Raw genomic sequence first — 14,477 nt, 5'->3', positions numbered from 1 at the left:
GGGCTCGTTTCAGACAGATTTAAAATTTAAAACTGAATATTTGGAGGTTTGTTTGTTTAAACATACTTTTTAGACTTTTACACATAAAATATTACCCGTGAATCTGCTGTGTATGACGTATAACAAGGAAACATCACCAGAAATCATGGCTGCACTGCAGTCTAATGGTGATTTGTTGCCTTTGTACTCCACCACCACACAACCACCATGTGACTGAAGTGCAGACGTTCAGCTTTAATTGAAGGGGTTTAATAAAAGCACTGCATTAGGAATTTTTATATGTAGTCCCCCTTTTTTAGAGGCTGAAAATGGGGACTACAAATGACTGACAGTTTAATGGCCACACAAGCCTGTGTTTAAACAGGCCGAGGAACAGAGTCAGCGGACGTTTAAGCACTTCAGTAATGCTTTTAAAATGTAAATGTAGCTCCTAGTTATTAAACGCAGAAATATTCTTGAAGATTTTTCTTCCACCTGAGCTGCAGACTCCAGCACAAAGTTTCCTTCTTTCTGCTACGAGCTTGCTTCCATACTGTTTCCCGTTGGCGGCCGTCTCTCCTCTCCGGGCTTGTGTCTAATTAAAGAGGGATTAATGAATCACGTTGTTAAACAAAGACAGACCTCCCGCTCTAATCAGGCTCACATAGAGAGGGAGGGAGGCCAGCACAGACAGAGCTGGACCGACAAACATGGAGAGCTAAACTGAAACTTGTATGGGACTTTCCCCCTTTTCTGGTTTTCTGTGTGTATATGGAGCAAAGTGACTCTGACTTTCTCCTTCTTTCAGTTCAGTTCAGCTTCATCGACTGAAACAGTCATGTGAGCTCTGCACGGTGACGCCAAACCTCAAGCTGAATGCTTTTAAAACACCGACTCTAATGCGTCTGCCTGTAATTATATAGTCAGCTAATCCATGAAGGTCTGCAGATGCAGCTCAGGAGTCTCGTGTTCGCATCCAAGCAGTGGTTTGATCTTTGCTTTTTGGTTTGAGTGTTCCTGTTGCTGACGTCCTGGATTTTCACCACATCAGGCTCCGGTCTTTACCGAGAACGATGAGAAAAACGTCGGTGTGTGGCAGAAAGAAACGTCCTGGTGATGAGAGGTCAGAGAGCGATCAGACGTGCTGGAGCTGAAAGTCTACAGTAGCTCACTAAGTCTCCACAGCTGTACTGAGCTGGAAAGCAGCTCAGATTAACAGGATGTCCAACCTTGAGGCAGACAGGCTTGAGCATGCCAGCCAAGAGCAGCAACTCGATGATACAATAAACAGAGATGTGCCAAAACAGGGAAGTTAAAGGCTGAAAAAAATGGTAGTGATGAATCACAACACGGCATCAATCTTTTACCATCCACCAGCTCACAAGCGATTCATTGGTGAGCGAAGCAGGCAGATTTTCAGACTCTACGTGTTACGTTTGAGTTGAAGTCAAAGATTTTGGACGAGCATTTCCAATTCTGTGTCTCAGCACAGAAAAAAACCCTTAGGCAGTTATAACCCAGCCTAGCTAGGATAAAATGACCTTGTTTCTTTCGTTATCTGTAAGAAACTCATTTTGTTTTGCATTTTAATCAGACTCCTTATTTTATCTTTGAAGGTCCAGAGTCACTCACTGTTTAGACTAAAGAGCTCCTTCAGTCAGGGACAAAGTGTGGGCCATGAAGGTGCTGCAGTCATGACAGAAATTCAATTACAAGTACGTACAGTTACATTTTATATAAATATATTGATTTAGTAACAAAAGTGAATTAAAACTGGTCACAGGAGGTGGTTGCTTTGTGATATTATACATTACACCTTGAAGCTTGTGTACCAGCGACAGGAGGGTCACACAAGGCCTCTCATTCAGGCAGCGTCAGTGTTGTATTTGTAAATGTTTGTGTGATGAAGAGCCAAATTTTAAAACTTGTCTCTTGGTTTTGTAAAATTGTGTCTCTCTAGGACAGAGGGCGCAATAATCGAGGTGAAAAGCAAATATCAGTATGAGTGTAACAGGCTGTGAGTGTCGGCCTGGGTTTGGTTTGGTAAATTTGGGCCATCTCTGAGGATCCTTGGACGAGGTCTGGCTGTCCTCTGGTACTTTCGGACCGTGGGATTGTGTCTTCTTCTGTGGTTTTGGGGCTTCACTACTGATCTATTACAGATTGGGTCCAGACTTCTTGGAACCGTAAGCTTTCTAACTCAGATAGTAATGAATGACTCATAAGACATCTGCAGACCGCTTTGGGATGAGACCCAATCAGCTGGGCCGCTGGAATGAAGAGAAATTGTTCTTGGTTTTTAGACATCCGTGAAACAAAACAAGCTTGGAAAACTGGGCATGTGTCAGTTTTTCCACATTAAAATCTTGTGAACTCAGCATTTGTTGGTTAAATGGAGACTTTTCTTCAGTAACGACTTGAACTCGGACGCTCGGTTCTAAGTGTCCTGTTTTGACTCTGTGTTCTTCTCTACTCAGATGAAAGGATGCTGCAGGGACCTGCCGAGGGACTGAGCCCCACCTGATACCCCCCACCCCCACCCCGCCCCTCCCCTCGTCCTCTTCCCGACCCCTCACCCTCGGAGCCCTCAGTGCCGCTGTCCCATCATGAACCTGCTTTGCCGCGGACGCCTAAAGCTGCTGGCGGCGTCACTCACAGCCATCGTCCTGCTCACCTGGCTCTACCTTCTGGCTGGAAACCTGGAAAGTGAGTATGAGGAGATTTGGGATGTGTGCGCTTATTTAAACAGGAGAAACAAAATCACTCAACATGAGTTCTGCCAAGCATCGATCATTACTGGGTCCAAACTGAGAATCCGCACAGTGTAATTTTCATAGACGCTGGCTTGCGGTCTGGGTCAGACGGCGTCGCAGGAATCCTACCAGCGACAACAACGCATCAATTATCAGATGCATTTTGCAGCTCGGCTCAGTTCCCCTTCAGTCTCACTATGAAGTTACATTTTTAAACGTGTGGAGGCAGTTTTCTGTTCAGTTTGCTTTTTTATTCTGACATCCCAGAGAGACGCCAAGCCTGAGCCAGCCGGTCGTTTCTGCATGGTGTCTCCTCGAAAAGCTTTAATAACACACATACTAACACAGGAAGTCACATGTTAGAGGCACAGTATCTCTGGCAGTGCAGCTTCAGCTAACAGGATATGAATTGCTTTTTCATTTTGGAAATTAATTTGAATTCAACCTTTACATTTGTATGAACTTAAATTTTCTGTGGATCGTTCCAGCAGTCCTCTGGATCAAACTGTAATGAACCGATTTGGGAAACATCGTACCCAGTTTTGTTTTTGTGCCACAGACTTTGTTGATATAGGTAAGCAGCCTTGGCTTTAATCTCATTAAAACTGAGGATGCATATCTAATAATTCTCCTGTCTGATAAACTTTTTTTAGGCGACATCTTTCAGCTGTGGTGACTTTATGCTAATGTTGAGCTATTTTGTATATGTTCTTCCAAAATGGTTGAAAACTGTCTCTTTGCAGTCAAACCGCAGCTTCCCAATGACACCATCACTGCTCTTTATTTATCTGTGTGCTGGGCTGTTTTTACAGGTTAAAAAAATCAAGTCAAATCGTGCTGCATCAGTGTGATTGCATCCATTCACATTCATACCATGTTGGAAGTGATAAAGCAGCGAGGCCCAGCCTGTGAGGCTCAAAGATTGATTTTACAGAAAAGTGTCCAGTGTGCTCATCTAAGGCCAAGAGTGACACATGACACTGGTGTCAGCGTTGATGGAAAGGAGCTCTTCAGTGTGGATGCAGGTTTCCTCCTCGATGTTTTTCAGTGCTGAACTTAAAGGCTGGATTTCACTCCAGTGTTTTGTTGTTGGATATATTATGACTTAAGGCTGCATGTGTTTCTCTTTAATATCGCTCTCTCTCTCTCTCTCTCACACACACACACACACACACACACACACAGTTCCTGGTGATGCATTTCTATATTCGGTGTATGTTTTGAGGGTGGCAGTGATTCTCGGAGGGCACGCAGAGCAGGAAAATAGGATTCCTCTTTGGTGAGGCTTCCACAGTTGCTCGAGCACTCCAACATGGCTGACTGATGAGTTGTCTCTGTTCAGTGGATCCACTTTAGCTGTGAGTGTTCAAAGTGATGGAGTGGGCTCCTGGAGCACAGTGCCACAGAAATAACCAGTGTTTCCCTTTTTTCTTTCTGCTGACTGACTGCGAATCGGATTCTGGTTCCTCCATCTGTCCTGTCAGCTCGGGTTTCCTCGGTGTCAGATTACCTACAGTATTCTTTGTAGTGAGTACACGCCCCCTGGCCTTCCTCACCCAGTCACAGGAAATGGCTGATCCTCTCTGAGACCAGTAATCCAAGTAAAAGGAGGTTCTTCCTCTCCCCTGTCACCAAGTCTCTGCTGATTCTCAGTGAGAACCTTTCGGTTCTCTCTGTAACACAGTAGGATCCTTAATATAAAGCCCGTTGAGAGCTTCATACACACGCAGCTACATTATTAAAATGCTGCTTCTTAATCATGGCTTGTGTATAAAGATGAGTGCAGAAAGCCACAGTTTGCACTGGCACTGAAGCAGGATTATAGAATGACCTGAATGACTTGGTTTTGTGGTCGATGCCTTCGTGTTGGATTGAAATGGTGCTTAAATTCCTATTGAAGCCAAAAAACAGTGGAAACCATGAAGAAAATTAAAATTATTTCCTTTTTTATTAGAAAGAGGGACAATACATGAATGAACATTTTAACAAATGTAAATATGACAGATTATAGCCTCAGGCTAATTTCCATCTGCAGACCCTCTGGCAGGTTGATGTTACACACAAGTTAATAGCAACATATAGAGACACTATTTACAGCCCATGTATATGGAGACATGGGCAAAAAACAGTGATCACATCATATTAGAACAAACAATGAAACAAGAATGGACAACAGAGGATCAGATAAATAATCAGAAAGAGGATTTTGAAAGAGTCCAATTCCTTCTTGTCACTCAGCCATTAGATATGGGTGTAAACATTCCCATCATGCCTCTGTTCAGCTGTGGGCCGGCTGCTGCTCCACGGGGTTACAGATAGGAGGGGAGGGAAAAGGAGCACGATGCAGAAGAAGAGAATACCAAGATGGGAGAAAGAGTTTTTAAAAAATGAAGCGAGAGAACACAGTTGCAAAGGAGGATTGAAGGGTAAATATAGAAGAATACACAAGATAGAAGGAGAAGGAAATGATGAGGCATGAAGAGGACAACGGGAGAAAGATGCAGTTGCTTAAGTTTACATAAAAGGAGGAGGAAGACATCAGAGAGACTAACATGTAGAAAAAGGAGACAGATGTGAAGAGGAATAGAGATAAGTATAGATGAAGAAAAAGATGGTGGACAAAGTCAAAAGAAAACCGGTGACAGAAGAAGAGAATGGAGGCAGGATGACGAGTTGGCTGGACATCGTCCAACATCGTTTTTATCAAATGTTGCTCACATTGAAGGAAATAGTGCAATAAATGGACTATTTCCAGTAGCAGACATTTGGTGCTCTAGTGAGTATTTGGGTCAGCGTGGCAGTGAATGTAGGACTGAGTGAAAACTCCAACTCCAGCCTCTGTGTGTGTGTGTGTGTGTGTGTGTGTGTGTGTGTGTGTGTGTGAGAGAGATCTTTTCTTCTTCTACATTTAATATTTCCATCATGATGCTGCTCTATTATTTTGTGCATATATATATAAATATATATATATGCTTTCAGCTTCATTGAAATGATATATATATATATACATATAGATGTGTATATACCTATACATACATACATATATATATATATATCTACATAATCATGTTAAAGGAAACATTACATCACCCATTTGTTAGTAAGGTCATAGTGTGAGGTCGCTGTCCTGCTGGTTTGAGCAGCATGCTCATTGGTTATCGACTTGTGCATCACAAAGTAGTCCCACTTATAATGTGGAAGGATATTTGAAAGGACCTACTTGACATTGGCCCGGGGGCCCATGAGCCTGAGTTTCAAGTACTAATTAACTCTCATAAAGAGATTTAAAACTATCAGGCTCAAGGTGACTGAACATAAAGAGCAGCTAAAGAACTAGAAGGAGAAGCAAAATGAGCAGCAGCTGATACAGTGTGTCAGAGAGAAACGTGTCCATTATTAAAGTTCAGTATAACTGGGGGGGAAATGCAAATGAAACTGCAAACAGACAGAAAACACGTCTGTGTGTTTTTGGTGTTTTGTGTTTCTTACCCTGTGAGACTCATCATGTAGGATGGGCCAGGTCCTTTACAAGTCTGTGCCTGGGGGCATGCTTTCTGACCTAAAGTAGGCCCTGATTTATCCTCCTGTTTGACTAATGAGAACCACAATTTTCAAAGTAAACATAATAAAAATTCAAAAAAGGAAAGTGTTTACTGAGATCATGGATTAACAGAGCCAAAAGCTGTTTTTCCATAAACTTCGATATAACCTGACTTTTTTGTAAAACCAGGGAATTCACCACCTACTGGCCACTAGAAGAATTGCAGGTTTATCTCACTTATTGGTTGTTGTTCTTTTTTAATTCTCCACATGGTGAGAAGTTTGAATTGAAGATTAATTTTCTCCAGCTTCATTGAAATTATATGTAAGCTGCGGGCAAAATGAGAATGAATATATAAAAACCAAAGAGACAACAGTGTATCCACAGCACATGTATCTGTACTCATGCTCATCTTTTAACTGCCACACACACACGCTGCACCCTGAAGCACTGCAGGAATGTTCACACCCCAGTCTGTGGGAAGATCGAGGAGGCAGTGAGGTGGTGAAAGAGGAGCCAACAAATGTGTGAGAAGCCAATTTTCAAGTGTGAGCCGCAGGAGAACGTTCTCAGACTCTCAGCGTGCATGTAGCCAAACATGAGTGTGCTGCCTGTGATGTCACCTCCACAGGTCCCAGTTGGGTTTTACACTTCCTGTTGTCGTCTCCAGAAGTTTGGGCAGAGGACGACCGAGCCCGTTAGCAGCTTCGCTATAAGTGTACTCATTAATCTGATGTTTAATGGAGCTGTCTCTGGCTGAACTGCTTTTTTGGGAGGGATTTTGGTTCTTCAGCATACCAAACTAACACAGGAGAATAATGCATTTTTTACTCTGCAACTGCAATTACTTGACAATTGTATTTACTTTACAGTGTTGCATATTATAATACATGTTTGCTAACTACCAGCCGACCCAGTGAAGGAGTTTATGTACAGCGCATGTGGGAACTATGAATGAATAGTAAACCAGCAGCACCGAGCAGCTCAGTGCAATAATATCAGCAGAAGACAGCTACCATGTGGAGATCCAGAAATACAGTGAGAACCACAGTGAGCTGTGTGGATGTAATGAGCTGACCCTGGTACATGGGACCAGTGTAACTGAACCAGATACCTGACTACAGATGCATCTACGGAGCTGAGAACAAAGATTGCAGAGACTCAAAACAGCCACACAACCAAGAGCACAACTCCCTGAGTTCCATCAGAGAAGATGCTGCCCTACGCACCGTCTCCAGTACCTCCGTCACTGAATCCAGTCAGCTGACATACACCACTGCAACAGTCAGACAGTCCTAGAAGCACTTGGGTAAAATATCAAAGTTTTGTGTAGAGGAAGCCCCCCTGTGGAGAGCAACTCTGGAGGGTAAAATCAGATCAGTGTTAGTAAGTTAAGTTAACTGAGGTGTCATAACAGACAAGTCTTGGATGAATAAGAAGTACAATAAAAACTGAGGCTCTGGAAATAAAAGCCAACAGCTCTGGCCTAGGACTGTTCGATATAACGATATATATCGGATGACGATATAAAAACGTCTATCGTTTCATTTTATGCTATCGTTTGTTTCGTGGTGTTGCAAAATAAACTGTTCACGGCAATATTTTGTCACCGTTTTGATGGTCACTGTAGTGGCTATATTAATTTCTTAAAGTTCTCTCTTTCTCTTATATTTAATATAACCACACTACGGACGGACAAGCGCCTGTTTTTATGCATTGTGGTTAGCAACAATGATGGTAAAACCATCGCGTGTCCGCTTGTTTATGTTCCACATAAACCTTTCACAATAAAGCTCAAGATCCTGTTGAGACTTTTCAAAATAAACTGAATCACGTGAAAGAGCAGTTTACGGATGAAAAGCAAAACAAGAGCCGTCAGGTGCTAAAAAATAAACCTTAGACTCAAACGTTACAACAGGCTTTTCCCCGCAGCACGCCGTGTAATAAATACAAAGAAAACTGCGGCCGTTACAACTTACGTCTAAAAATGTATAGTTTCATGCATCTGTTAAAATACTCGACTCCAGGTACATGACGCGCAGCTGGAAACACTTTCCGCAAGTCGAGCTGCCCGAGATTCACAGAATTTGTGATTTATATCGTTATCGGGACGATAGAATTCTTATATCGGGATATGAGATTTTGGTCATATCGCACAGCCCTACTCTGGCCACTCGGTTGAAGAGAGAAGCAGAGGGTAAGAATAGCCTCAAACGGGCCAAAATTGGTGCTGCTGGAACATGAAACAGTTATCAGAGATTTCAAACCTAAAGACATGCACCAAATGTTTTTGCATTGCTAAGGCTGTAGTAAAAAAAAACCAGAAGAGTTATTCACATGTATTTTTTATTAACTGCAGAGCAAAAGCAATGCACAGGTTGCATGTTGTTTGCTTCCTGCAGACAGCCTGACAGCGCCTCGCATTCCTTCCTCAGATGGTCGTTCCCTTCTCCTGACTCCTTGCCTGGCGGACACTCCAGCTGCCCAGGTCCTAGAGCGGGCCGTCCTTGAGTCGCGGGTTCGGGAGGTGGAGGAGGAGAACCGGCAGATCCGCCTGCAGCTCAGCCAATCGCAGGGTATGGCTGGCCAGGCAGCGGATGGTAACTATGGCAACCAGCAGTGGGGCGCGTCTGCAGACACGGGGCCCGAGGATGGCGACAACACGGCAGAGGAGAAGAACAACCACACGGGGTGTCCCCGCTCACCCACCGTCCAGAAGTGTGAGGTCAGGATAAACTCTGCTAACAGCTGCACTGATGGATAATCACAAACAGGAGAGAATTTCCTGAACACAAAGCTCAGCGAATCACAGCGGTCCGTTCAAACTAAATGATGGGTGAGGCAGAGGTGGGTTGGCAGGGTCTGAAATCCAGGGGAACACTTTTGTTCTTTGATTTTCTGCCTTTGAGCTCCAACTTCTCAAAGTCTCTTCTACTGAAAAGCGAGTGTTGTGAAATCATATATGTTTGAGAAGCTCAATATGAACGTTTACATCAGAGGTGGGGGCGAGTGTCCTGCTGTAATCTCCACAAGAGTGACACGCTCCAACAGAGCAATATAGCTTCAGTACTTTAGGAGAAGACTGATGACACTGTGTGTGAATTAGCACATAGGGCAGATCTATAACTGCAGTCACATCTAGTCTGCTGTGAGCTTGTGATGGAAGCCGTTAGCGCCCATAATAGAAAGTATTAATGCTACAGGCTGCCTTTTGCTAAAACTCAGAGCTTCTTCTTCTTCTTTTTGCCTTTAGCTGATCCATGTAGCGTGCGTTTGTGCCGGTCATAACGCCAGCAGAGATGTGGTCACACTGGTCAAGTCGGTCCTCTTTCACAGGTGAGTCTGAATTTGTGTCAGTCCTCTAGTTTAGGTTTTCTGTAGCCATAAATTTACAGGCCTTGAAAATTCTGAAAAGGTCACACTAAACAGAGTTATTTAAAAAAAATTGAAAGAAAAGTGGAAAAAAATTAAACAAAATGATAGGATGGATGACCTTTGCACTGTAGAGCTTAAATCAAGAGGTTTGATTGGTTGGTAGCTGCTGCATAAGTCTTCACTGCTCTGCTCCTGAGATGGTCCCATTTCCCAGTTGGATTCATTCAGCTTATACAGGAAACACGGACAACATGAAAATGTTATGACTTAGATCACTTAAGAATCACATTTTAACTGACTTATCAAGGTTATTGGTGAAAGGATCTAAGAGCATACTACATTTGTTTAATTAAATGGATGCAATCAGATGAAAAAGGGAAAAAAGGAAAATAAAGAAAGAAAATAATAAAAGGAAAAAGTGATGTACATACTTGAATTATTACAACTGATCAAAATATTATTTCTGTCAACCAAACATTTAGCCTTCATTTGCTTTGGTCACATCAGCTAGACAAGCTAGAAATGGAATTACATGTTCTGTCTCCAATTGCTCAGAGACGGGTTGCATCCCACTAGGTCAGAGGTCAGCAACCTTTGGCTAAAGAGCCGTATCTGGCTCACAGGCTAGTAATAAAAACACTGATTTATTCTCTTATATCTGTCATCTGTCCACCTGCACATCCGTGCGGTGCTCTTTTTCGCCCCATTGTTTGGTAGGAGGGGCTAAAATGGCTCATTTGATGTTGAAGGTTGCTCACACCTGTACTAGCTGATCACTGCAACTACTTGCAGGTCACCAAATACGGAAAAATGCAATGCAATAACCTGCAGCCACCATTTTTCCATAGTTGCAAGGAGGATGGTAACTAACGTCACTTAGCTGTAATGTAATCATAACTTACCCCAGCCTTTAAGAAACACTAAAGTAAATCTGACAAACTAATTTCATTTCAAATCTACCCTCAGTGACAACAATGTTTACAGGAAGTTGGAAAAAGTGTTACTAAGATATAGAAATCTACAAAAGGCTACAAACACATTTTTAGAGAATCGTGTTCAAAAAGACAAAGTGTTTACAAATGGTCGAAATTCATGACTATTTCTGCTCTCTTTAGAAATGGGCAGTCTGTGAAGAGCATACCGAGAGCACAATGTGCAATCATGAAAGAACCAGCAATGTGAATGATTAGTCATTGTGCTCAATACATAATAGGTTTATTTATTAGTCACACTGTGTTTGTCTATAATTGTGACTTGGAAGAAGATTTGAGTAATTCATACAAAAATCTTGGTCATTCCAAAAGGAGGTCACAAAATTCTTCTTTTTGTTATAGATGTATATACAAACCCACTTTTACCTAGATATTTTAAGATTAAGTTAACACAAGATTATACAGGAGAAAGAAGAAGCTAAAGTATTTGTGAAGCCTTCTTCAAAAGGCTTTATTTTCCTACGCTAACGGCAAATAAAAAGAAAAGGATATTAAATAAAAGTGATAAGGGACAAAAAAATGTTTATGGGGAAATTGGATAATCAAAAGCAAGATAAAGAGCCATGAAGGCACTCTTGCTTCAAGCTTTTGTTCAAAGCAGCAAACTGTAGAGCTTGTAGATGAAGATAGCGGCTTCATGGGCAGAGAGCTGCTAATTTAGAAGGCTAATGATAGTGATGCTTTTAGTGGGCTAACTTTAGCCAAGATGAGTAACTACTAGTAAGATAAGTATTCAGCTTTATCAGCAAAACCCTGTGTGGGGTTGTTACTCAACAGAAGAAATGTATTACAGATTACTTGTTACTTCTTTTTAAATTTATGCAGTATGCTGCTTAAGTACTCATTGTACTCATATAAACCTCAGGCTACAGTCCCGCACAGACACAAACGCTTATCCTAACGAGGACACACATTGTTCATTTTTTAGCGTTACATAATAGCATAAACCCACAACAAAAAGCAAAGTTGAACACCAGTCCAAAGAAATTTCAAAGTGATAGCCAAAGAGGTTCTGCTACAGACACATGTACAGGTATGGTTTGGGGTTGGCATACACTTAGCTTTAATGTCACTCCAAGCTCTTCACTGGCTTTGTGTTAGCGAGCTAGCTTTGTGTTAGCGCGTCAGCTTTGTGTTAGCATGTTAGCTTTGTTTTAGCAGGTTAGCTTTGTGTTAGCGTGTTAGCTTTGTGTTAGCACGTTAGCTTTGTGTTAGCGCATTAGCTTTGTTTTAGCATTGTCACTACCCGATCTGTACCGGAAACCCGATCGGTACCCCGCATGCGCAAATGTTACGTCACTTCCTCTCTTTGCCAACATTGCGACATTCAATATATTTGAATGATACGGTTAGCGCCCAGTTAGCTCCTAGCATTTCTCAACAGCTCTGCCTCCTTTTCGACTACCGGGACATTTAAACAATGGATAATCTGTATACAAACAAATTCATGCTTTTCTCCTCAACAGAGAGCGTCCCCCGATTGAACAACAGCGCCGTAAAATAAGAAGAATGGCGCCTAATTACAGAGTTAATAATACAGACTTTGTAATGTGATGTGTCACGTGAAGATTCATCAGCCAGATGAAGTGTTTACTGACAATTGACAGTGATAGCGGAGATCATCATCACTATTCCAATCAATCCTCTCCACACAGACAAGCATAAACACACTGACTATCACTAAATCAAATTAAACACACGTTTGTAATGACGCTAATTCAGTTTACAATAGGGTTCATTCGCTCAGTCAGCAGGTGGCGGTATCCTCGAACACTGGGGAGTAAACTACCATTAAACGAACAGAAGAAGAAGAAAACCCCTGCACATGCGCGGTACGGATCGGGTAGACCCGATTTGTACGGTCCGACTTTGCGCATGCGCAGTAAGTATCGGGTAGTCCTAATCCGTAACTATCTTTTTATTTTTTTTGTTTTTGTCTACATTATATTAAACGTTTCATTATCGGAAACATTTTAAGAGACACTTATTATTCTTAACATTATAACAGATACTCTGACCCGTAACTATCGTAAAACGCTTCGACCGGAAGTAGACACCTTTCGCGCATGCGGGGTACCGATCGGGTTTCCGGTACGGATCGGGTAGTGACAAGCGTGTTAGCTTTGTGTTAGCATGTTAGCTTTGTGTTAGCGCGTTAGCTTTGTGTTAGCGTGTTAGCTTTGTGTTAGCACGTTAGCTTTGTGTTAGCAGTAAAAACGCAGTTGTTTCTGTCCCAGATGCAGTTTGCCCTTTACTGTTGTACTGATGTGCTTTTGTGCACTACAAATAAAAGAGATGTCGATATCGCCGTAGCACGTTACGTCATACCGAAAAATGTAATCTGATTACAGTATTGTATTGCTATGGAACGTGTTGACATTTTTTTCCTCCTACTGGAAGGACCTCCTTGAACTTGATGCCTGCTTTTTATTTTTCAGGAGAAATCCTCTCCACTTTCATTTTATCACTGACACAGTAGCAAATCGAATCCTGAGTTCTCTGTTCCAGTCCTGGATGGTTCCATCTGTGCAAGTCAGCTTCTACGATGCAGATGAACTCAAGGTAAGAGCACGCCTTGAAAGTACGCAAACCTCGTCCAAATACATCAACACAGCCCTGTTTCCTGTTGTCTGTTAGACAAGGTGAGTCAAAGTCAGACCCTAAATTTATCACATCAAAGGAAAACCTGCACAGTTCAAAGCAACAGCAAGTTGTCAGAGTACCGTTGAATATATTTCCAAATCTTTAGCAGAATAGTTACAGAGCATCAAAGAGTGGGAGACATCAGAGTAAGAGCTGCACGGTACAGTATGCATCTCTAAGAGTCTGACAGAGGAGGTCACAGCTAGTGTCTCTATGTGCTTGTCACTTTAGCAGAGATCAGAACATCGTTAAAGCTCTCTGATCTTACTTTAGGATGAGATAAAGGGTCAAGCTCCCGTTTAGCTTCGATTGTACTCATGTTGGTGCTGAGGGGGTTTCCAGCCTTCTGGTAAGGCACAATGCAACGCACTGTAAAATTTGACTTTAAAAAGTTATGCAGACTCATGGCCCAAAAACGTTAAGTAACAACGTAAGTTATGCTACGTGGTTTATTTTGAGCATGCAGCTCTTAGGTTTATTCAATTTAAAGTTAAACAAACTTTGTACATACAAAGTTTTATACATGTTATGATGCACAGATTCAGAAAATGTCTTCTCTGTAGTCAGAGATCTTAGTCTTTGTTGATTTCCTGTGCCACATACACCACACAGCTACAGGAACACTGGTTTTAATAACACCGGAGCATCAAGATGAACATGAATACTGACAGAGTCATTGCTCTCCTTGTATTATTCTTGACCTGTTAATTCACTGGTCACGTTCACACAAATACTGGAAATCACCTCAGACATTCTCATGAATCTAAGGATAAATATGACACATCAGAAATAATAATCACAACACTGCTATAATAATGATTTGGTATTAGAGATCATTTTACTATTTTTCTGTATAATTCTAACATTCTTTCTTTTTATGCATTTCTCGCTTGTATTATGTTAAGATAGGTGGGGATTATGTCCCCCCGTCTTTATCGTTAATGGTCTAGTCCAGTATTTACTTGGGCTGTGACTTAACCAATGAACCTATTGACCAGTACCAACCTGTTATACGTCAGCTGGCTTACCTATGAAGATGTAATTGGTGAATTTGAATTTTTTTTCTGTTTCCTTTATTTAAGCACAAATTGTGTCATGTGTTTCTATGACCCTGATGAAAGCCACGAGCTGAAACGCGTTGGTCAGTTAAGAAAGTTGTTCCTCTTTACTTTTAAGTGTTGCTGGAGTTCCTGC

General features: G+C 41.9%; 1 protein-coding gene across 4 annotated transcripts in view; it reads left to right on the top strand.

Annotated features, from left to right (window-relative positions):
* large2 (LARGE xylosyl- and glucuronyltransferase 2) overlaps positions 1 to 14,477 on the top strand; it is a 119,315-nt gene that overhangs the window by 92,061 nt on the left and 12,777 nt on the right. For 2 of the 4 annotated variants that reach the window (XM_005457380.4, XM_005457381.4), the window contains 4 exons: positions 2,457 to 2,685; positions 8,709 to 8,998; positions 9,527 to 9,609; positions 13,079 to 13,202. In XM_005457380.4, coding sequence (XP_005457437.1) covers positions 2,586 to 2,685; positions 8,709 to 8,998; positions 9,527 to 9,609; positions 13,079 to 13,202 — 597 coding nt within the window. In that variant the 5' untranslated portion in view covers positions 2,457 to 2,585. Of the gene's footprint in view, positions 1 to 1,595; positions 1,695 to 2,456; positions 2,686 to 8,708; positions 8,999 to 9,526; positions 9,610 to 13,078; positions 13,203 to 14,477 lie in introns of those variants that run through there. The other 2 variants (XM_025907436.1, XM_025907450.1) reach the window with 2 other exon arrangements.

This window comes from Oreochromis niloticus, linkage group LG1 (assembly GCF_001858045.2).
Source record: "Oreochromis niloticus isolate F11D_XX linkage group LG1, O_niloticus_UMD_NMBU, whole genome shotgun sequence".
Taxonomy (NCBI): Eukaryota; Metazoa; Chordata; class Actinopteri; order Cichliformes; family Cichlidae; genus Oreochromis; species Oreochromis niloticus.
This window is presented reverse-complemented; position numbering and strand designations above follow the sequence as displayed.